Genomic DNA, 24768 nt, shown 5'->3' on the forward strand with positions numbered 1-24768 from the left:
AAAATGTTAATATTAGTGTTTCTTTTTTATTGAATGCAAGGTGACAAGAATTTAGCTATTTAACTAGCTTCAAAGATTACAAGTCAAACATGCACAAAATTGCACATAGTAAACTAAGTTCTATGGATTTGTTTGGGTTTTTTTTTTTTTTTTTTTTTGGTGTGTCTCTGTTGTATGGAGCAAGTCTCCAATTTTACTTGTTCTATTTTTAGGACCTTATTGTGGCAAAGTGCCCATCCCCAAAGAAATCATCTTGGATTTTCATGAAGTAACCATTCGCTTTGAGAGCAGGTCCCATGTATCTGGCAGGGGCTTTCTCCTGTCCTTCACCAGCAGTGATCATCCAGGTATAGTGGAGAACCTCAAATGAGATGAGCTGTCAAAGGAACAATGACTACAAAACCAGCTCAGAACAGTGACTTCTCATTCCTTAGTTTTGGGAAGCAAGGATGAAATAAATGCTAGTAATCTCTAATCACAATGCCTTATTTGGCATTGCTCCTTATGTCAGGGTTCCAAGTAATAGACCCATAGCAAGTAAAACTCCGAGGCAGATGAATTCCTCAAAGAATAGCTTTATTGGATATATCATATTGGCACAGATCTGATAAAAACTGACTCTGAAGGTTCCCGCAGTTTTCACCTAATTAAAAGTAAACGTTTTTCCTCAACCCCAAACAATCAGTCACATGGTCCACTCAAGATACTGTCTGGTTGCCTGGTGACCTCACCTTCCTTAGGCCAGGTGTGAGAATGTCCTTGGTTCCCAAGTGAAAGTATTTTATTTTGGCTATCTCTAATCCCCGCTCCCTATCCTTCAGCTCCAGTGTGAGAACACTGAAGTTCCAAGATGGCTTCGGTCAGGTCAGCTTCAGGGTTGACACCTTATGTCAACCCTGAAGCTGAGGTGGCCAGATTGCAGGGAGAGTGCCTTCTTGCTGGCATGCCAAGCATTCTGAACCGAAAGGAGAAGCAAACAGAGAGAAATTGCCTTTCATCTTACTATTTCAGTACTGGTTGCAGTCAGAAATTGATATTGAAAAAATCTGTGTGTTAGCATGAAAGAATGTGAACCTCTACTCTGTTGCCAAGTTGTACACAAAAACTCTGTTGCCAAGTTGTACTTGATTTATAACAGATTTCTAAATCTGACTGGCTTATCATTCCATGGATAAGACAGTTCTTGCTAAACTAGAATTTCACACAATGGAAATTCTGACATTAGGGTTTAAACAATGACTCTTCCCTCAAGACTTTTGTTAAATTGAAGTTTTGCTGTAATTAATTTTTTTGGGTGGAAATGTAGATCCAATTGAAGAAATCTAGGAAAAGGAAGATAAAACAAAGGTTATGAAGGTAGAAACAAATGTTGCAGGACCTCTGTGGCTATTAATTCTTCTTAAATGATACTTTATCTTTAATTGATTAAGTTTGTATGTATGGACTTATGAATGTAAATTCACAAGTACACGTATCTTCCTGATTGAGAAATAACTTTTACTTTGAACAGATCTAATCACATGTCTGGAGAGAGGCAGCTACTACGCAGAGCTGGGGTATAGGTAAGTATAGGCTTAAGGGCTAGACTCTCTGGCTGTCAAGTTGCATCTTGCTTGTAACATATTTATTGCTGCAGCCAGTTAATAGACATGACCATAAGCCAGGAACCCTACTGCCAACCACAGGAATGTGTTTTTCAGGAGATACTTAGAGGCATCTGCCTATGTGATTATCTACTGGATGCTTCTCTGAGTGAGGCAGAAAAGACTTCTTTGGGAAGACTTTACATTCCAAACATACTGAAGGAATGCTGCAGCAGAACACTGCACTGTCCTAATATATAGTATAGTGACTTATGATGCCAAAATAAGTCGGGACTATGCTTTTGGTATTGAGGATATCTGGCTCCTAACCACAGAAAGAAGTATTTCATGCAGTACTGTGTTTCCCCGAGAATAAGACCCTGTCTTATATTTTTTTGAACCCTGAAATAAGCGCTTGCCCTTATTTTGGGGAGGTCTTATTATTTTGGGGCCCGTGGAGCAAGACGAGGATCCTCTTGCAGTCTTACCTGATTTCTAGCTCTGTCTCCCTAACCCTAACCAGAGGAAATGGCAGGGAACAGCTGCACATGCGGTTAAATATTTTTGGGGAGGGCTTATTTTCGGGACGGTTTATTTTCGGGGTGGGGCTTATATTAGCACATGCGCTCAAAAGCCCAATTGGGCTTATTATCGGGATGTCTTATTTTCGGGGAAACAGGGTAGCTTTGAAAATAAAGACATACAAGCAAGATATAGTTTCAGAAACAGTGAGGATGGGTATATTTTTTAGCCGGTCTTGGTACTGGCTAATGAATCGAGGGAAATGCATATGACCATGCTGTTATTCAGAGCATGCGTTTTTTGTTCACACACAGCAAAATCTTAGTAAGGATGAAAGAAAATTGTACACCACAAAGCAGAGTCTCAGGAGTCATCTCCTCTTTTTCTTGCTTCCCCCCCCACCCCAAATTCATTATTGTAACCTTCAGAAACAGTGATACCTCTGATAGCTGCTGCTAGTGGACTCTGTGATGAAACAGCAGCACCTTACAGAGCTGTCCACATCTATAAAAGCTGCAGAAGCAGTTTAACATACAGTAGTTCTCAGAGCAGCTGCAAATACTATCAAGATCTAACTACCGTATTTTCCGGCGTATAAGACGACTTTTTAACACATGAAAATCTTCTCAAAAGTCGGGGGTTGTCTTATATGCTGGGTGTCGTTCTTCTGTAACCAAGCAGACCAGCCCGAAAGGCTCTGACGAGCCAAGCTCTGACCATCCCAGCTGAGTTGCCTGCTAATCAGGCAACTCAGCTTGGATCGCCAGAGTCATTTAAAAAAGTTTTTTCTTTTAAATGGCTCTGGCTGACTGCTAATCAGTAGCAAAAATCCCCTCCCCTCCAGCTTGGTTACCTTAGCTGCTAGTCGCAACGCTTGCCTTGCTTCGCTTGCCTGCAATCGATTGCATCAGCAAGCAACTGAATCTCCCTGCCTGCAATCAAGCAGGCAGGGAGTTGTGGACTTCAACTCCCAGAATTCCTCAGCCAACAAAGCAAAGCTGGCTGAGGAATTCTGGGAATTGAAGTCTACAAGTCTTAAAGTTGCCAAGGTTGGAGACCCCTGTTCTATTGGGTAAGTTTTTTTCCCCTTTGGGAGCTTTAAAAAAAATAGTTAATTGGGTTTTTTTTAGTTGTTCTTTTTTAGACCTAGCCATTTAAAGTTTAGGAAGTTTTAAATTTAGCTGCTTTTATATAAATATAAAAATAAAATAAAATAATATTTGTGCAGCTTTCTGAGACTTTGTGTGTTTCTGTAGTGTTTCACTCTAACTACACAAACACTCAAAATCTTACAAAGCTGTATGTGGAATTTTGTGTGTGTAAAGTGTAAAAGTTGGTTTTTGGGACTTTTTGTGGCTGTGAGGTTCCTGCTTGTTGCAGGGGCCATTTTGGGGCTAGCACAGCTGCTTTTACATTGTGGGTGAGCCAGTTGTGTTGTGTTATGTGTGTGTATTTTTATTAATTTTATTTTATTTATTTATTTTATTTTATTTTTATTTGGTGTGAGTTGGAAGAGGGGTAGTCTTATACGGTGAGTATAGCCCAAACTCTATATTTTAACAGGAAAAGTCGGGGGTCGTCTTATACACCCAGTCATCTTATATGCCAGAAAATACAGTAGCTATGTGGTAAAAGCTAGACCTGGGTGGGCAGGTAGAACTGTGACAATATGTAGTGGATTATAAAACAACTCTTGGTACATAACATCCAAGAAACAGAGAACATGCATTCCAGTTGCTGCTGTTGTGGGCGTTTATGCTATTGTGTGTGAATCAACTGGAATTTTGAGGGGGAAAGCCTTGATTTTAGCATCATTTGTGTTTATGCCTGTATTTATGAGTGTGTGTGCATACTGCACACATTACTAATCTCTACTTCAAATAATGAGCCCTCTTTTTTTCTCTGGTAGCAGGTACTGTCCTCCTGGTTGCAGAGATATAATAGGAGATATCTCTGGTAATATCATAGAAGGCTACAGAGATGTAAGTACCCCAATGTAAGAGCGGATTTAGAAGGAAAAAAACGGCAGCACTGTTTTCGAGATATTTTTGACTAGTCGATAAAACATTTAACTTAAGTCAAGGTCAGTAGTACAAGTTATTATGCAACATGGAACATATTAAGATCTGGAAATAGTGATATGAACATGTGCAGATAATAGCAATAGCTCTTAGACTTATATACCGCTTAATAGTACTTTACAGCCCTCTCTAAGCAGTTTACAGAGTCAGCCTATTGCCCCCAACAATCTGAGTCCTCCTTTTACCGACCTTGGAAGGATGGAAGGCTGAGCCAACCTTGAAATGTCAGGCTTAACAATGAGAAGCACATAAAGTATGCTTTTTTGTTTAATTCAGGCTAAATGGTTGCTAGTCTGGCTGATAGAACCGTTTTTCTATTAAACTAAAAAAATCCATCTGTTGTGATCTGAAAACTGTTTTGAAAGTTAGGTACAGTAATATATTTTGCAGGAATCTTATTGTGAGTGAAGATCAGAAAAACTGCTATTAAAGCACTACATCGGGCTGCGTGAAACATAAAACATGTTTATGGTCAGTGTAGGAATCCACTAAGTTTCTCCAGCAGATGGCGATCGAGGCCTAAATAGCTCTGCATGACGCTGCTTCCCCATGTTCAGATGGTGGTCTAGTAAGAACCCTAGATCCTCCTAGGAGCCTTATTACCCAGCTAATAAGCCTGGTGTCTCAAATCCTTTATCAGAGGATCAGCTACAAAAGGCACCATGGACACCTTTAAACATCACTCAATTGGATTTAGATTAAGCCTTAGGTCAAGGTTATTTTGATTTTGCCATCATCTACAAATCTGATAAGCCTCCGTTCCATGACATCCTGCAGATCATTTTGCAGAGGCGTCTCAGGATTGCTCAGTGGAGCAAAGTAGCACTGCAAACCTAAGAACAGGTTCTGCCCCCATTGCTTCCAGTTGATGCTGTGAGACAGACCACTTCATGTGTTGTTTTACTTGAATGAAAATGTCCTCTTGCACATATGAACAGAACAGCAGTTGCCTCACTACAACATTGCAGCTTCGCTGTAGGGCATAGCAAAAAAGAGGTATTGCTTCACCTGGATTGCTGGACTGATGGGGCAGTCATGGAAAGATCAGTTGAAGCCGAGTATAGATTTATGTTTTGCACACAGTTTGGAAGTACAGAGAGAATTATGTGTGTTTTGATCTGGTCAATATAATGACTGGTTGTTCTTTTATTATCATACTCCTCATGATGTTCGCTTGTATGTGTATTTATGTGGGTGTGTAGTTTCATTTAGATCAGTGCCAATTGATATAATCTTCACATGCCATTTCTTTTGATTCACTTAGGCTTAACAAGCTTTTTTAGGCACTAATTCAAAGTCCTCCTCTTCATAGAGCATCTTCAACTAAATGACCAGAGCATGTGGCATTATTCTTCACCACCTGTATTTTGAGGAAATGGCACTTAATGATTCCTGAGCAAGGAAAGATTACTGCATTGTAAAATATTAACCTTAGAGCATATTTACCTAACAGGCCAAGTTGTTGCAATCTTTTCAGAAGTAACGCTGCCTCTTCTCCAGTTAAATAGATAATTTCCAGAGAAATGTTACTTTCCTTTTCTATTAGACTTGATTTTTGAAAGAGTGGCCTCTATTATTGGCTAGATGGGTATGAGTTATTTAAGTATTAAAACGTAATCTTTGTTATGGTTTGTTTGTTTGTTTGTTAATTTGACTTTATTACACCAGACATCTTTTCTGTGCAAATCTGCCGTACACGCTGGAATCATTGCAGATGAAGTGGGTGGCCAGATCAATGTAGTTCAGTTGAAAGGAAAAAATCGATATCAGGGTATCTTGGCCAATGGCATCCTTTCCCAAGAGTAAGTATTGTTTTTGGTGCTTGGCTTATGATATGCTTACTTAAAGCCAGGATATAGTAGTGTACAGCACCTTTCCTTCTCTTTCAAAAGAAGTCATAATTAAACTAGGAAGCCTAAATAACCATAATTTGATCTGAAGTAAAATCATGTTTGCGTATGCTATCCTTAACATAATAAGGAACCCTATAACTCTATGTTCCCATACAAAGCTGTTTCCTTTTTTTTTTTTTTTTTTACGCAATTGGTCTGTACCTCCCTTAGCATGAGCAACTCTACCTTCCCAGTTTGCTTGCTGAATTGTTCAAAGAGAAAAGCCAATTGTGGGCATTAGCTTTGTTCGGTTTTTGAGCCTATTAAATGAAGTTATATGTGTCAAAAGTCAGTCACTGGTTGCCAAAGTATGATATTAAACTGGCTCCTGAACTAAACGGCAATTAAACTGCATTTATTACTCAGGGTCGTTTGCATAACCTCAGTAGTACAGTTAAATAATAATAAGACATCAGATATGTTACCATTATTCTAAGTCATGGAAGGAGTTCATTCTTTGAAATAGAACTGCTAACAAAATCATACATAAGTAAATAGCTTTGAATGGTTGGTTGGTAAACATAGACAGATAATACCGGTACACACAAACACATATCTATGACAATAGATAGTTAACATTATGGTATCTTTTTTCTTGACAGTGGATCTCTATCAAACAAGCGATTTGTTTTTAACTCAAATGGTAAGGAGTAGTATTATTTTGCTTTTTTGCTCAATAAAGCATAACTATTTTAATTAGTACTTCAAAGCTGTTATTATAAATATTATTTAGCTATTACTCAAAATGAAATCCACTTACTTTGCTGTCGAGTAAGTGTTTATACAGATAATCCTTAATTTACAATCATTTAATGACCGTTCAAAATTATTATGGTGCTTGGTATTATCCTCGTCTGAAGTTATAGCTGTTGCAATACCCTCACATAATCAAGATTCAGGCACTTGGCAATCCACCCATCCTAGTGATTGGTTGGAGGGATACCTATGTATCCATCCCCCCCCCCAAATTTCACCAGCATTCAATTCATTTAGTGTCAAAATAATATCATCTTTGGAAATCAAAACCTTCACTTGGGGAATTTATCCAATTCTGCTAAATAATATGTAAGTGCTTCTTATCAACAATTAAATACAGATGTTGGGTTCTACATTTGAGTAGAGCATTAAAAATGTCCAGGATAAATGTCCTACTGGGCAAAGCAAGTATTTTTCTGATATAGTATGTACAGTGAAAACAAAAATGTACATTCTTTTTATTATTTAAAGGTTGTGACAAAGCACTGAATTTAGGAAGTGGAGATGCTTTGAATATTCAGATAACTGCATCATCATCCTGGGATGAAATCAATGAAGTTGGGGAGTTAGTTGAGTGGTCTCCTCAGAAAGCTTGGCTTAAAGTTCCTGGACCATCTTGGGCAGCAAACCAGAGTAACCCTCAGCAGTGGCTGGAAATTGACTTGGGAGAGAAAATTAGAATTACAGGTCAGTTCGGAGGCTTCCTGCTCAGTATAGCAGCATATGCCTTTAATATCTGTGCCATGATATTGTATACAGTTATAAAAGTGTGGTCTTTGCATCATGAGGGCACAACCACTGCTTTTTCATTTTTGAGTTTTGGATCCTGCAGATGCTTCTGGGTCAATTATTCATGGAATAAAATTACTTGTCTTTTATAATTCAATGCTGTGTTCAGACAACATGGTAAGCTAGAGCTAAACAATTCTGGCTTTCTATGGAATAAACTATATGTTGATGCTTTGGGCTCAAACCTTATCTTGGCTCTGATGCAGATAAACCTAAACCTCTAAATAAACCTAAATGGCTATGTCTCACAAGAAGAGCCCACTTGTTACTGTTCATATAGTCTTGTTTTGGTTGCATTTGTTGCTGCATGTGCACTGTATTTAGAAACTTCTCTCCATAATGTTTTGCATCCTGAAGCCTCATTTTTTTAAAGAACTATATAAACCAATCTGGTACAGATAATAAAATACAATGGTTTTGTCTTGTGAGAATTGCTCCTAGTTGCTAGCCAATGAAATCCTCTATGCTTATTAATGGGGGTTGAACTATACTCATATGTAAAATCACAATCCAGAATTAACATATTTTTTGGTTCTTATTACTATTTATGGCAAATTGGGCTTCTTAAATGGACAGACATTTTTATCTATTGATAGAAGGTATGTATGTAAACCAATGTTTTAAACCTGAACAGTAGTGGAAATGGTGATAAAATATAAAGCTAACTTATTGATGTTTTTAAGTTTGGTCTCAATATATTAATATTATTTGAAGAAAAGTTTAGTTTCATGTTTATTTATATTCTCTTTTCTTTCATTACAAGGAATTAGAACTACGGGGTCTACTGTGCTTCATTTTAATTATTACGTTAAGACATTTGTTGTGAACTATAAAAATAATAACTCAAAATGGAGAACTTACAAAAGAATCTTAAGCAATGAAGAAAAGGTAATGCTGGTTAGGGGGATGGAGAATTGAGGGAGAACAGGGTTATTGAGGGTTTTTTTTCTCCAGTACTTTTTTTATGATTGAAGCAGCAGTGTTAGACTCATCAAAATCCTATTGACTGAAATGAGGTTCAAGTGTCCTTAAGTTTAGCTGAATAGCTTGCTGTATTCCTAGCATTCATAAATTAGCGGTAATTGCTTCATGATAGAGCAATTATAAAAATATAAAGAGATTATATTTTTATAGGTTCTGAATGCCCTAACAGTAGTGAAATAAAGAAATTTCGTTAACAATTTGACAACATTTTAAACTATATACACATACAACAGAAAGGTTTGTGCTTATAAACCTATTTTTTTCGTGTGCAAGGCAGCACATGGACAGTGTGTCTGCCATTGTTAATATTGTTAATAAAAATGTACAAACATTTAATAGTAATTTGTTTATTCAGGTATCTCTATGCAAATTTTACCAAACATAAATCATGGTGGCATGTATTTACTAAATCCTGGCCAGGGGGTGTGGGGGAATCCAGAATGAACTGGTTCCAAATGGGTTGTTTTTCTCCCCAATTTCTTTCAACAGGTGGGAAAAGCCCCATCTAGATATAATGATGCAAATTCCAGTTTTCCAGATGGCTAGGTTTACAGCGGCACATAGTTATCCTGTAGACTTCATTGCCATAAGACATAGCAATAGCCACTAACTTGGATGGCTTTAAAGGGGGACTGGATACACATTCATAGAGGATAGGACTATTGAGGATGGAGTTTTGAATACCCCAAAGTTGACCACTATGAGAAACAAAATGGCTGACAAAAATGGGCCTCAGCCCAAAACTGCAGGGCTTTTTGTTGTTGTGCTGACTTATTTTGCTAACTTGGCAGTTCGTGGCATCCAGGTTCAGATTCTTCAATTCTATCAAGTTGGTCTTCTCTATGCCAGACACTGCTCAAATTTGGGCAGTGACATAGCATTTGCTAGTCAAAAAATCCTACCCCATTTCTTATATTGTAGTTATTGTCAAAGCAGATTTGAATTGCTCAGTTTAACCATCCTCTTACCATATTTCCATGAAAGATTAATTTGTGGAACAAGAATTATGTTATTTGTCTTTTATAAATCCCCATTTGTTCCTAACTTTCTCTTATATCATTAATCCTGTTTTGTGTGTTGTTTTTCTTCCGTATTGCAGGTATTCAAAGCCAACTCAAATCATGGAGATATAGTTCGGAATAATTTTATTCCCCCTATAGTAGCTCGCTTTCTGAGAATTATTCCACAGACCTGGTACAAAAGAATAGCCCTGAAAGTGGAACTTATTGGTTGTCGAGCAGCCCGAAGTAAGCCATTTTTATCATTACACAGCTTGTAAAAAGTAGAATCTGATTGTTCCACAAATGAGATGTTGACATTTTTTTTAATCTGCTTGTAGGTAACAGCTCTTTTATTCATCCACTCGGACAGAGACCAAGTCAAAGCACAGGCGCTTCCACTAAAAAAGATGACCAATCAAGCACAGAATATATACCTTTAGTTGAAACCAACTTAGGTATGACAATCAGTGCAATCCTATGTATGTGAAATGGAGAAGAGAAGTTTTAGCTGTTGGAAACAACTATTCAAAAAACAGTCACACCGTCCAGGGTCAAAGGCAGGCAGTTCCCATCCCTCCCGTTCCCCTGTCCCTCCTCAAATACACACATTTTCTGTATCTATCTGCTTTCCTCATATTTGCCCAGCATTCCACTTGTGGCTTCTGCTTCCTGAGCTGCTATCACTGCAGTTTGACAGGACAGTAGCAGACTTTCAGTGACATATTTTGCTTTCTTCAAAAATAAAATGGAAGAGGAAGTGGACAGCAGTCTGCTCCCATTTTCATCCTTAAAACTCCCTCCAAGTGGTCTAAAATCACGCCATTGGAATTCTGCCATGTTGGCAGCATCATTTAATCATAGAAGCAATGATTCCATAATGAGCTTATTGAATAATGAGCTTACTCCAATGTAATCCAATTATGGAGGACAAGATATTGGGCACTTAACATTAGCCATTTTTCCATCAACTTCTCATGTATGTATGTATGTATGTATGTATGTATGTATGTGCCGTATTTTCCGGCGTATAAGACGACTTTTTAACACATGAAAATCTTCTCAAAAGTCGGGGGTCATCTTATACGCCAGGGGTCGTTCTCCTGTAACCAGGCAGACCAGCCCGAAAGGCTCTGACGGGCCAAGCTCTGACCATCCCAGCTGAGTTGCCTGCTAATCAGGCAACTCAGCTGGGATTGCCAGAGCCATGTAAAAGGAGAAAAGTTTTTTCCTTTTACATGGCTCTGGCGATCCAAGCTCTGACGATCCCAACTGTGTTGCCTGCTAATCAGGCAACTCAGCTTGGATCGCCAGGGCCATGTAAAAGGAAAAACCTTTTGCCTCTCCAGCTTGCTTACCTTAGCTGCTAGTCGCAACGCTTGCCTTGCTTTGCTTGCCTGCAATCCATTCCATCAGCAAGCCACTCCCTGCCTGCAATCAAGCAGGCAGGAAGTTGTGGACTTCAACTCCCAGAATTCCTCAGCCAGCAAAGCAAAGCTGGCTGAGGAATTCTTGGAGTTGAAGTCTACAAGTCTTAAAGTTGCCAAGGTTGGAGACCCCTGTTCTATTGGGTAAGTTTTTTCCCCCTTTAGGAGCTTTAAAAAAATAGTTAATTGGGGTATTTTTTAGTTGTTCTTTTTCAGACCTAGCCATTTAAAGTTTAGGAAGTTTTAAATTTAGCTTTCATATAAAAATAAAAATAAAATAAAATAATACTTATGCAGCTTTCTGCAGATTTTGTGCAGATTTAGTGTGTTCTGTAGTGTTTCACTCTACACAAACACACAAAATCTTACAAAGCTGTATGTGGAATTTTGTGTGTGTAAAGTGTGAAAGTTGGGTTTTTGGGCTTTTTGTGGCTGTGTGAGATTCCTGCTTGTTGCAGGGGCCATTTTGGGTCTAGCACAGCTGCTTTTACATTGTGGGTGAGCCAGTTGATGTTTTTTAATTTTTATTTGGTGTGCGTTGGAAGAGGGGTAGTCTTATATGGCGAGTGTAGCCCAAACCCTATATTTTAACCGGAAAAGTCTGGGGTTGTCTTATACGCCCAGTCGTCTTATACGCCGGAAAATACAGTATGTATATGTAGCTTTTTTAAGTCACAGTAGAATAGCACTCCCATCAATTTTGTTTTTGTATTAGAATAAAGAGTGTCTGCTTTACAAGAGATGTACTCCTCTGTAATCCATTAGTGTGTAGTGCAGCTCTCAAGTCAGTTTTCTAGTTTTGTTTTCAACATATTTTAAATCTTGGTTTATATTTTACATTTTTTTAAGGATTGAATCTTATGGCTATCATTATTCCAACCTTGGTGGTGTTTTTGCTGCTCCTGTTATTGGGAATCTGGATCTTTACTGCACTGCGAAAGTAAGTGACTTATTTTTTTTTCCTCATTCAGAATTAGACACATGATCATTGTCACCGTTTGGATAGGTGTAGCCTCTTTATTCATTATGATGTTTCAAAAGTAATTGGTAGATAAAAATAATTCCAATGGGGAAAATATTATTTTGTTTAATGATTTTATATATTCTTTATAAATTATTGCATGTCTGATATCTCCTTTAATTCCCAACAGTTTGAATTAGTTTAGTTTATCAGGCTTCCACAATTCCGAGCCTCCAAGAGACGTGTGGCTTTCTCTATCTCCTTCTCTCCTTCTCTTAACATTCATTTGCATACAGTATGTACTGGTGGATAAGCCCATCAGCAAATACGCCGAATCTTGAATTGTAACCAAAATACCATGGAAAATGTGCCACGCGTGAATAAGATGGCCCTCCAAATTTTTGAACATTTTAATTTTTACAATTGGCATATTTATGGATGGTACATTTTTCATAGTATTTTGTTTAAAAATTCCAGGGTTGGCTTATCCATCAGAATATAAGGAATACATGGGTTCTTTTTTTAAAAAAAATACTGCATATATTGCATGTGAAAAAGCCATCTGTAGATAAACCAAGGCCAATTTTGGTGGTGCATTTTGGAATCTACAATTCCTGATTTACCCATGAGAATATGTGGTTATTATAAATTGCACCTAAGAAGGAAGGGGAGAGTTGACTGTATAGCTTGACAAAGTGTGCCTGCTCAGAGAGTTCTTTCCACATTTCGTGGGCAAGCATAACAGAAGAGCAAGATCAAGCCAGATCAAAGCATTGTTTCAAGAAGCTTTCAGGAACCCCTGCCAGTTCATTAATGTTAATTATTTGCATGGAGAATTAGCTCAGAAGAGGATAGCTGCATTTGATTTAGCCTTGAAAGAGAAAATCATTTTTAAAAAATGCACTCAATCATTAAAGGAGAACTGAGGCAGAAGGGGAAAAATTATGCTGAGCTTTTTGTGATGTGGTATTGTGATTTCTGAACATAGACAGAAAAAAGTAGCTTACAAAAAAAATATCCTCAAAGCAAGTATTTTTTTCTCTTGCTCTCTCTCTCTCGTAATGGACACACTGCTACATAAGGCTATAGTTTGGTGATTATTGGCTTATCATGGAATACAAACCTATTTACTGTGAAATCTTGATTTAAACTATCGCCGTTTAACAAATTCTAGATGCAGCAGATCAAATTTCAGTCTGGATGTCCACTGACATAATGGACAAATACTCTAAATCAGGCCTGTCAAACTGGCGGGCCACAGGCCGGATACATGACATGCAGACCACGCCCACCCAGCTCTGCAAAGGCAAAAAACATTGTGATATGTCACGATCCGGCCCATGATGCGATCAAGTTTGACACCCGTGCTCTAAATCAAAAGCAATCCAAACAAGACAGATATAGTTATATTAATTTTACCTTAATTTTTAACGTCTGCAGAGGTTCATGACCCAGATTTCATTATGTGGTTTACATTTCAATTTGCATATTACAATAACAAAAAACACTGTGATTATGTACTGTATTTTTGATATTTAATAAGACATTTAGGAGTATCCACTACCCCCTTCCTGCAAGTGACCTATTAAAATAAGGTTTCGCTGTCCTGTAGCTTTTAACTATGCTTTCTTTTTGAATTGTATTGTACATCACAATAAGCAAAAAAAAAAAAAAAAGAGTTCCACAGAGCTGCATGGAGATTGGTTTTTGAGTAAACACACGTTCGGGCTGCTGGTGAACAGAGAGAAATTTGTAGACATGGACACAACTTGATTGACACACTGAGTTGGCATCCTGTCAAATCACCTTACATTCCACTTTGCTCCTTGCCAAGCCATCTAGTCTTAGTGAAGAATGAACTTTCTAACTCCTCTTCACCCTGGAACCTAATGAAAGGAATAGTATTACTGATGCGAACCGGCTCCTTATCTTAAGTAATATTTTCAAATAAAGAATGAGTAGGCGCATTCTGCTGTTTTACCAGCACAAAATAATCAATTGGAACAGAAGGTCATACATGTCGTATGATGCCACTGATTGCCTCAGCCATACATAGTCCAAGCTTAGATTCATGAAATGAATTCTATTGTAAACTATAGCTTGATCAGTGGCTAAGACGCTGAGCTGGTCGATTGAAAGGTCAGGAGTTCAGGAGTTCAGTGGTTCGAATCCCTAGTGCCGCGTAACGGGATGAGCTCCCGTTATTTGTCCCAGCTTCTGCCAACCTAGCAGTTCGAAAGCACGTAAAAAATGCAAGTAGAAAAATAGGGACCACCTTTGGTGGGAAGGTAACAGCATTCTGTGCGCCTTTGGCGTTTAGTCATGCCAGCCACATGACCACGGAGACATCTTCGGACAGCGCTGGCTCTTCAGCTTTGAAACGGAGATGAGCACTGCCCCCTAGAGTCAGGAACGACTAGCACATATGTGCGAGGAGAACCTTTACTTTTACCTTTATAGCTTGATCAATGATAGAAATACTGATTTTGGAGGCTATATATTTTTCAGAGAAGCCTTAGTTTACATAAGACATTAAACAGATTACTAGACTCTCTGGCCGGTTAACAAACTAAAAATATCTACCTTTTTATGATGTGTGCCAGAGGTCGCAATGCCAGTTTTATTCAAAAGATGCTAGACTAGGGCTGGGGAGACCCAAGTACAGACATTATCTACTCTACTTATGAACAAATTAAGTTCTGAGAGGCTCTTTGCAAGTCCTAACTAGTATTTAAAAAAATGTGGTAGAGTATCTGGGTGTATATAAATTCAATAAATAAATAAATAAATCTGCAAACAGCATGCTAGAAACTAACCTTTTCCTGCCTTCCAGGACCTTTTAGGATGAACTTGCGATCAGATTTGCTCATTTCTGCAAAAGTTTGCAACTTGAAATTCATAAGTAGGGCAATATCTATACAAATTTACACTTAGACATGGGCTGTCTTTGAAATAGTTGTTCTCTCTAGTCCAATCTACCTGCAAAGTTCATGTGGCAATAAAACAAAGGAAGATCTCCATTTTTAAGCCACCTTGAGCTCATGAAGGAAATGTTATAAATTGAACAAATAAAGGGAGAAATTGTTAGCTTCTTGATTAGTTTGTTAATGACACTGTGAATATAAATAAAAATGATTTCAATCTAAACTCCATAGCGCCTGAACTTGGAAGTCTAGTGAAACTGTAGTACGAACGCTATGTATCTGACTTCTAGGAAAAATAACAAATCTGCCCATGATTTGTGGATTCTTGACAATATCCATAGTACATAATAAAAATATAGGCCTGAAAATTCAGAATTGCCTGCAGTTTGGAATTTCCCAAGTTAATAGATTCTGTGAAATCTATTTGAACTGAAGCAGGGAATGTGTAATTTATCTTGTTCTTCCTTACAGAAAAGGAAAGAAAGGTACTACGTATGGTTCATCTGACAGTGGAAAACCAAGTTAGTGGCAATCTTTTGTTTTTGTTATAGAACAAGAAGGAATAAAAAATGTTTCCTGCTGATCAGTAATATCTTTTGGATTCAGGAGGAGGAATATCCTTGACCTGCTCCACCTTTCTCTCTCCTGACCTCTATGCATCATGTTTTATATATAGTGAGTTGAACAGAGCTGGACATTCAGAGAGAGCTGGCACTGATATCCCTGATCCTGCTCATCCTGTTTTTCAGCTTCTCTGACTGCTCTGTGGGAATCTGTGGATAGGTTCTTATATTTGTTCCCCTGCCATTTATGTTTGCATGAATGATTTATGATGCTATACAACCACCAAGGTTTTTATAGAGCACTTTTAATGTATTATGCTGCTGCTTTGACTCTCCAGCAGGGCCCGGCTTTCATCAGAAACACGGCAAGGCCTAAATTTCAGTAGCACTAGGATTTTGAAGGCACATTAAAAAAATATAATATATACTCATAACTGTACAAGAAATAAAGTGCTACTTTCCACAGAATATTTTGTAGGGCTAGAAATCTTGTGTATACAAGCTGAGCTTTTGCAGTCTCCCTTGAGAAATAGCTTCCACACACTAGCTCTTTGCCATCTAAAAAAGAAAGTATAAACCTCCATTACTACAAGAGATAAGAAAACTAATTGTGTCCTAGTAGAATTTGCAAGTAGATAAATAGGTATCACTTTGGTGGGAAGTAACAGCGTTCCATGCGCCATTGGCATGTAGCAGGTTCCCCAATCCCCGGTCCATGGACCGGCACCAGTCTGCGGCATGCCAGAAACTGGGCCACGCAAACAAGTGAAGCTTGTGGGATGCATGCAGGCAGCAAGTGAAACCACACCCCCTCCAGTCTGTGGAAAAAACTGTCTTCACGGAACTGGTCCCTGGTGCCCAAAAGTTTGGGGACCGCTGGCATATAGCCATGATGGCCACATAACCATGGAAATTGTCTTTGGACAATGCTGGCTCCCTTGGCCATCAAACTGAGACGAGCACCGTGCCCTAGAGACACAATTGACAGGAGGGAAACCTTTACCTTTACCTTAGAATTCCATTCAAGTGGGCCTTCAACATTTTGAGCCTTACAGAGGTAATTCGATAGTGCTAATGCTAGTAGTGAAGATTCTGATACAAGCTACAATTAGTATTGTAATTGATTTCCAAATCATTTTAAAGGCAATTTTAGGATAATCACTTAATAAATCTATGTGCCCCCAACAACTTATGAGTAAATAGATTCTGTGCATGCAGTGCTTTAGATTAATCTACTTTTATGAGATTAAACATAGCTAGGTTTCTAGGTTTCATGTCTAGTTTCTGTTCTAGGTTTCTGGAAACAAATTCAACCACCCTTTGTCCGATATCAATCTGCGGAATTCTCCATCACTTACAATAATGAAAAAGAGGCAGCCAAAAATCTGGAACTGATCACGAGCGAGATGGCAGGTAATTATTTTGAAAACAATCACTGTTTCTGACACTATAATGTGCAAAACATTTGATCACCCTCTCCTTAATCTAGGGGAAGGCAGTGTAGTTCACAGGTGATTGATTTATAGTGATTTTCTCTGTTCAGAAAGGCTTGGTTTCCTGCCCTTTGGCAAAGTTTTGCATGTTTTAAAAAAATAATGTACAGGCAGTCCTTAAATTATGATCATTCATTCAGGGATCATTCAAAGGTATGTCCCAAAGGTGCTTTCCCAAAAGGCAACTGGTTTTTTTTTCTTTTGAACACATTTTGCTTCTCATCCAAGAAGCTTCAGTTCTAATTGATTGATGGGGAATTGAAGGAAGGAAGTCCAGTTGCTTTTTGGAAAACCACTTTTGGGACAACCATGACATGGATGATTGAGAATCTCTGTAGACGTTCAAAGGCATGGTGGTGCTGAATGAATGGTAGTTACACTCTCCCCCCCACCCCCCGAAGTTATGTCCATTGCAGCAGCCTCAGTCATGGGATCAAAATATTTGGATGCTTGGCAACTCTCCTGCACTGCAAACTACAGAGGCACTTCAACTCCCCCCCCCATCCATCTATGACCCAGCCCCCTTTTGACTTCCCTGCATTCCACTGGCCCAGAGGTGGGTTTCAGCAGGTTTTGACCAGTTCTGGAGAACCGGTAGCAGAAATTTTGAGTAGTTCGGAGAACTGGTAAATACCACCTCTGACTGGCCCCGCCCCCATCTATTCTCTGCCTCCCGAGGCCCAGCTGATTGGGAAGAAATGGGGATTTTGCAGTAACCTTCCCCTGGAGTGGGGAGGGAATGGAGATTTTACAGTATCCTTCCCCTGCCACGCCCATCAAGCCACGCCCACAGAACCGGTAGTAAAAAAAATTGAAACCCACCACTGCACTGGCCCCATCAGCCTGCCACAGAAGCCTTCCAAAATCTGACAAGAAGTCTGCATGGGATTGGAACAAGGGCATGCGCTGTCTGGACAAGGGGCAGGCATGGCTTGTCAGTAGAGGCAGGAAAAAGACAGCAAAGATCAGAGGGAGCGGTCAGGCCAGCAGGGGCATTGAACACAGGACAGTGGAGTACAAGGTAGCCAGAAGGGCAGAGATGGAGAAGGGAGGGAGGGAGGGAGGCAGGTCAGAAGAATTGAAGAGGAGGCAGTCCCTTATACCAAGGCTCAGGGCTGAGAGGGATCAAGCTGGAAATGGCTTGGATCAGGGTGGGACCTTGGCTCAGAACCAATGGGATTCAATTAACAACAACCAGGACTGCTGTCATTAAGGACACATGACCTCATGCTTTACAACATCAGTTAGAAAATTCTAGTCCCAATTCCTATTGTAACTCAGGAACTATCCGCATTGTTTTTAAAAAACAAAAACATTGCTAATGTATTAAACTGTTCCCATTCTTTTCCCCCATTGCTTCCCCCATTGCTAACATTTACAAATATTTATAAAAGCATAGAAAGTTGATTAAAAGGGTTCCTTTGACGAGAGACTAGGTGATGTCCTGACACTTAAGTGATTTCTATTCATGATTGAGGGTTTGTTGAAATGTTGAGCCTTAATGCACTCTGTCATGGGGCTTTTGCAGGTCATTTGCTCTAATGCAAGACACCATGAAACTTTGATTAGCTCAAATAAGCAGATTTGGAAGTAAAAATGGATGGGCCTTCTTTCCATGCTTGCTGGTGTCCATGCACCAGTTATTTTATTTGAGCTATATGAATAATCCAAAGGCAATTTCTGTATAGGGGGATGGAAGTTTGTTTAGTATCTCTTCCCACCAAAAGAAGAGGCGACGTTCAACTTCAGATGTTCTAAACAATTTTGGAAACAGGCACTTTTTCACAAAATTAATTTTATAGCTTTATGAGAGATACAATTCTCAATCTTGCAGGCCCAGTCCAGCAGCCACTGAAAACCCAGCAAAATGAACAGGTAGTCCTTAACTTGCCGCTACCCCTTTAGTGACTGTTCAAAGTAACAATAGCACTGACAAAAGTGACTTATGACCAGTGGTGAAATCCAATTTTTTTTACTACCAGTTCTGTGGGCGTGGCTTGGTGGGTGTGGTGTGGCTTGGTGGGCGTGGCAGGGGAAGGATACTGCAAAATCTCCATTCCCACCCCACTCCAGGGGAAGGATACTGCAAAATCCCCATTTCCACCCTACACCAGGGGAAGCGTACTGCAAAATCTCCATTCCCACCCCACTCTGGGTCCAGCCAGAGGTGATATTTGCCAGTTCTCTGAACTGCTCAAAATTTCCACTACCAGTTCTCCAGAACCTGTTAGAATCTGCTGGATTTCACCCCCGCTTATGACTATTTTTTACACAACCATTGCAGAATCCCAACTGTCACATGAACAAAATTCAGGCACTTGACAATTGTCATGTATTTATGACAGCTACACTGTGCCAGGTCATGTGATCACCCTTTGTAACCTTCCCAGCTGGCTTCTGACATGCAGAGTAAATGGGGGAAGCCAGATTTGCTTAACAACCATATAATTCACTTAACAACTGCAGTGATTCATTTATAGCAATAGCACTTAGATTTATGTACCACTTCACGGTGCTTTACAGCCCTCTCTTAAGTGGTTTTACAAAGTCAGCATAATGCCCCCAACAATCTGGGTCCTCATTTTACCGACCTCGGAAGGATGGAACACTAAGTCAACCTTGATCCGCTCAGAATCGAACTCCTGGCTGTGAGCTGAATTAGCCTGCATTCAAATTTATGTGGCAGTAAAGGTTTTAAAATGGGGCACAGTTCACTTAACAACTGTCCTGCTTAGCAATAAAAATTTTGGGCTCAATTGTGATCATACGTCAAGGCCTACCTACAGGTTTGGTTGAGAAAGGATGGTTTAGGAAGCATTTTTAAAAAAATTTGTTGTTGTTTTTTTTTAAAAAAAGCTAAAATAACCATATTCAATTTTTGCCAAGTTTAATGCATTCTGTTAAGGGTTTTTTCTAATTCACAGGATTTAATGCTGGATATAGTGCACAATATATCTTCATCCATTTTTTCTCTTTTTATTAAGCTATCAAAACAGCATTGAATTTCAGTTCTTGCAGCCTAACTTTGCAATTTCCAACTGTGTTCCATTGTTCTTTTCTTCCACTGTCTCATGGAAGATAATCACAGAAATTTGAAATACTTTAAACATTTGTTTTCCATTACTGAAAATGTTTGCGAAGTGTTACCTTTGTATGTACTTATCTATAACTCTTAAGAACTCTACTTCTCTTTAGAGTTAAGAGAGGCTGGTTAACATTGCCTCTTTCAGATTGCCTCTGGTTTTTGTCCCTAGTTGGTGGAACATGGGCTCTCTCTTTCCATCTGTCCTCCATTTTTGAGACTTTTGCCACCAATCTCTCCTTAAACCTGCCACACTTCAGCTGGTAATCCTGCTGTCCCACTAAAGTTCATAAGCCAACACTGCAAGGTTTCTTAGCCATCACTATTCATACAGTGCAGGTAGTTCTTGCTTAATGACAGTAAGTAATGGAACCAGAATTTCCATCACTAAGTGATGCAATTGTAAAATGCAGAGTCTCTGATTACATCATGAAGCAAATTACCACGGACTGTTAAGAAAGGATTTCACGTGACCCCAACTTCCTGTTGGCTTCTCATTGATTTTGTTTATGGAAAGCCAGCAGGAAAGGTTGTAAATTGTGATCACATGACCAGAATAGACTGTTATGATCAGAAATCAAGATGAGTGTCAAGTATCCGGATTATGAACGTGTGATTGCAGGAACTCCATGAGTGCTGAAACTTGGAACACCAATAGTTAAGTACCATTCATTCAGTGCCATAACAAATTCACCAATGTACAGCAAACTATTCAGGAATTAACACAAAATAATGTGGCTGAATAATATTCAATCTGAACTTGAATTTTAAAGATGCTGTTTCTGTCTTCTTTCTAGATTATCAACAGCCCATCATGATAGGAACTGGGACAGTTACCCGGCAGGGATCTACTTTTAAACCAGTGGATACAGAGGATGAGAAAAAATGTCTCTCAGAGAACAGAAATCATTACAACCACCCACAAAAAAGAAATCACCATGATTATGCTCTACCTTTGACCAATCAGGAACCAGAATATGCCACACCTATTGTAGAGCGATGTACAGGAATTGAAAATGGTTTTTCTTCAGATAATTGCTACAACATTCCTGCAGTTTCTTCTTTTCCTTCTGGAACTTTTCTTGCCTTATGCAAGGCAGATGGGACCAGTGGAGATTATAAAATACCGCAAAACATTAAAGAGTATGATAAACCTAAAAGTAATATCTTGCCCATAGTGGACTATAATACATGTTATCAAAAACCACAGGCCGAATCCCTGACAAACGAGGGTTATTCAACACCTAAATACAACCTCAAACCAATAAATCAGACTGCAGTGACAGCACTCTTATAATCCAGAACTCATGAAAAGCTGATGATCCAGGAAAAGGAAAGGACCTAAGAATACTGACATTCCTGCAGAATTTGAGTAATACGCCCATTTTTCTTCTTTTCACTACGAGAAGCCTTCAGAATAAGGTCTGAAAGCAGTGGATTCTCTACAGCTGAGTTGTTGGTGCTCCATATTAATACTGTGCAATGTGTACATACCGTTTTAATTTAAAAAAAATAATAACTTAAAAGTACCTTTCATTTGTTGTCTCTGTTAACGAATGCACTGATTTCTAGGTGAGGCAGCATTCTAAATTGAGATAATGCTCATTCTTGGGAGATCATATTTAGATGGTTAAATAAACAGACACGTTTAAAAATTATGCACTTCCCATACAATACAGATTTTATAAGAAAAAGTGTTTTGCAATTTATGTATGCTGCATGATAGCGGTCCTTTTTAATTTATTCTTGATAGTCACGTGGAAGAAAGGTACAGAACTTCCGTGATCAAAAAAACAATCATTTGCTCCTCTAAAGATTTCCATGGGGGCTGCCTACATGTTAGCAAGTATATATTCAGGAGTGGCAAGAATTAGAAGTTGTTTTTAAATGAAAGTTTAGATTCTCAGGGAATAGAATTAGACAGCACTTCAGTGACATGCGATAATCCTGTACTCCCTCAAAATCTCACAGATCGTATAGTGCTATTAGCATCTAAATATGAGTGGCATATATACTTGGACCGAATCTGGCTTGTTTTCCATTCTAAGCAAGATATGCATATTTCTTCTTTGGGAAATATGGAAAAAAATAAACTGCCTACCAAAGTTATGTAAACTTTTACCTTTGTTCTTTTTCGGGGGGGGGGGGCTCCAAGTCAGTTTTTTATTACTGGCAACTGCCTGGACTAGTCTGTGTAGTTTTCTTTGTGTTATTTCAGAAGTGGTTTGGTCCAGGGGTGAAATGCTCCCAGTTCGGACTGGTTTGGCTGATCCAGTAGCAATGACAGGCGGTGGTTCAGAGAACTGATAGCGATGGCAGCTCAAGGCTCCGCCCACTCACCCGGTCGTTTTTTACCCTCTGTGCATGTGCAGAAGGGTTTGCGCATGCGCAGAGGGTTGGCGTGCGCATGTGATGCGCGCAGCGCGTGCGCTTCCAAATCGGTAGGGAAGGTAAGTAGATTTCACCCCTGGTTTGGGCCTTGTCTGCTTCTTGGGACTGAGAGAGTGACTGGCCCAAGTTCACTCAGCTGGCCTCGTGCTTAAAGCAGGATTAGAACTCATCTTAACCATGACACCAGTCTGGCTCTCTCACCTTTATTCTCTTATGTTAGTTTTATTCTTTTTTATTCATTTTTTATATGTATATTTTAATTATATATCGTATATAAAATCTATGACAGAAAGAACAGAAAGCAGTATTTTCACATCTACTTTTGCAGCAACTCAGAACGTATACGTAGTTGCAATTTAGAGCATATACAAAGACATATTTATAAATCCCAGACTATTTCTGAATAAATATACAAAAATGGGTGCTATACATTGCTTTCATGTGATAAAACCTGTATTTTGTGTGCAGAATGTTAGATTCAATTTCTTAGCAGCTGAAGCTAAAAAAAAAAAAGATTAATGTCCTGATTTGAATGACAAAATGCAATTCAAGATGCATACATTAACAGCTGTTTGGAACATCTTTTAAACTGTATGCATTTTTTGTCAAGAAGATGCTACAGCTATGGAGTGCAGCAACCTGCTTTCAATCATATTTTGCTCTTCAAATCCAGATCTCTGGCCAGCTCTATAGATTATGGCTGTGACAGAGGATAATTTAACTAAGAAGAACCCAGCCCATGGGAATTAGCTACGGTAATGCCTTTGTTGTGAACTGTGTACATTGAATAAATCATGAATGTTGTTTGAAAGCATGCTATAAATTTGGTTTCACCTCCAAACTTTTGGGGAATGTAATTTCCATAATTGTCAATTAGGATAGAGGGTTGGATGATGTGCTAATGGATTGTACAATATTATCCAGTCAAGAAATCTTTCTATAAAACAATTAGATACAATGTAATGAGAAAATTTCCAGACAAAGCTAAACTGTGGCCCATCTCCATTAATTCAGAGCACAGAACAATTCTAATAAAGAATAGTTCACAGCAGATGTAAATAACATTTGGTCTGCTATAAGACATCTTTGTTCAGCTAAATTGCTTTAAAATCTGACGTAGGGAGCATTCTCATGGCAGTTTATCTACAGAGGTGTTTTATTTTTGGCTCATTTATGCAGCACTCTACAATCTTTGGAACTGTCCTCTGAAATAGTACCATTATTAGCTCAATAAAACTACACTGCTAATGTATTTTTCTGCCTTGCATATTTCTGCATCATTTACTCAGCTACACTAAAACCATATTCAGTTAAAACAAGGGGCGGGGGGTAGAAAATTCAATAAATAAAACGATGGTGGAAAAAACGATCCCCGTGACGCTGGACAATACTTTGTAAGTGCATCAGCAGTTTCCATATGCTGAAAGATTATCTTTTATTTCTTCCTTGTAGTACAATCATAAAATATTCAGTGAGATACAACAGACTGACTGTGGACTAGATAATCATAAGTGCTGCTTATTCCAGTTCCCATTTTTTTAAAAAAATCAGCTGTTGTCTGCTTCTCTGAGAGACATAGTGCTAAGAGCCCATAAGTAGCAAAGAATATGAAATATTTCTCCTTTTTAGCAGTCAGACAGGAGCAACAATAATTGGGCAAAAATCAAAAAACAAAACATGGCAAGTGTCATGTTGAGATGAAAGAGCAGCTAACTAGTTCTGACAGGTTACAAATAGGCAGTGAGATAAGGATTGATTAAGGATTTATTTCTTGAGATCAAATCATATGCTTCAGAAGCTTTATAAACAGTTTAGCTACATGTTTAATTCTGAGCTTTGCTCTGGATTGATTTTTTTTTTAATTTTATTTATTTATTTATTAAATTTTTATACTGCCCTTCTCCCGAAGGATTCAGGGCGGTGAACAGCCAGGGTTAAAATACATCCAGTATGAAAATTAAAATAATTTAAAAAATAATTAAATCAATTTGGCTTCCCAGTTTTAAAACCCCTTACCCATAAAATTAATCAATTAAAATTTTAAGTCAGCCCGGCTCGCTGAAACAAAAAAGTCTTCAGAGCCCGGCGGAAAGTACGGAGGTCTGGGATCAGTCGTATCCCTGGGGGTAGTTCATTCCAGAGGGCGGGTGCCCCCAGAGAAGGCTCTCCCCCTGGGGGTCGCCAGTCGACATTGCTTGACTGACGACACCCTGAGGAGACCCACTCTGTGGGAGCGTATTGGCCGGTGGGAGGTTATCGGTGGCAGAAGGTGGTCTCGTAGATATCCAGGCCCTAAGCCATGGAGCACTTTAAAGGTGAGAA

At 38.9% G+C, this 24768-nt stretch overlaps 2 protein-coding genes across 4 annotated transcripts in view; one reads left to right on the plus strand and one right to left on the minus strand.

Moving 5' to 3' along the window:
- Positions 1-22164, plus strand: part of DCBLD1 (discoidin, CUB and LCCL domain containing 1) — a 35873-nt gene extending 13709 nt beyond the window's left edge. Inside the window, exons 3-15 of one of the 2 annotated variants that reach the window (XM_034418678.3) lie at positions 213-347; positions 1511-1562; positions 4015-4087; positions 5855-5988; positions 6681-6721; positions 7306-7521; positions 8387-8511; positions 9707-9854; positions 9947-10063; positions 11882-11972; positions 15389-15438; positions 16774-16893; positions 20853-22164. In XM_034418678.3, the coding sequence (XP_034274569.2) occupies positions 213-347; positions 1511-1562; positions 4015-4087; positions 5855-5988; positions 6681-6721; positions 7306-7521; positions 8387-8511; positions 9707-9854; positions 9947-10063; positions 11882-11972; positions 15389-15438; positions 16774-16893; positions 20853-21352 (1802 nt within the window). In that variant the 3' untranslated portion in view covers positions 21353-22164. The remainder of the gene's footprint in view (positions 1-212; positions 348-1510; positions 1563-4014; positions 4088-5854; positions 5989-6680; positions 6722-7305; positions 7522-8386; positions 8512-9706; positions 9855-9946; positions 10064-11881; positions 11973-15388; positions 15439-16773; positions 16894-20852) is intronic. The other variant, XM_034418680.3, reaches the window with a different exon arrangement.
- GOPC (golgi associated PDZ and coiled-coil motif containing) overlaps positions 13507-24768 on the minus strand; it is a 35648-nt gene continuing 24386 nt past the window's right edge. The window contains exon 8 of one of the 2 annotated variants that reach the window (XM_087882696.1): positions 13507-13879. In XM_087882696.1, coding sequence (XP_087738822.1) covers positions 13857-13879 — 23 coding nt within the window. In that variant the 3' untranslated portion in view covers positions 13507-13856. The remainder of the gene's footprint in view (positions 13880-24768) is intronic. The other variant, XM_034418683.3, reaches the window with a different exon arrangement.

This window comes from Pantherophis guttatus, chromosome 1 (genome assembly GCF_059756535.1).
Source record: "Pantherophis guttatus breed Tessera chromosome 1, ASM5975653v1, whole genome shotgun sequence".
Taxonomy (NCBI): domain Eukaryota; kingdom Metazoa; phylum Chordata; class Lepidosauria; order Squamata; family Colubridae; genus Pantherophis; species Pantherophis guttatus.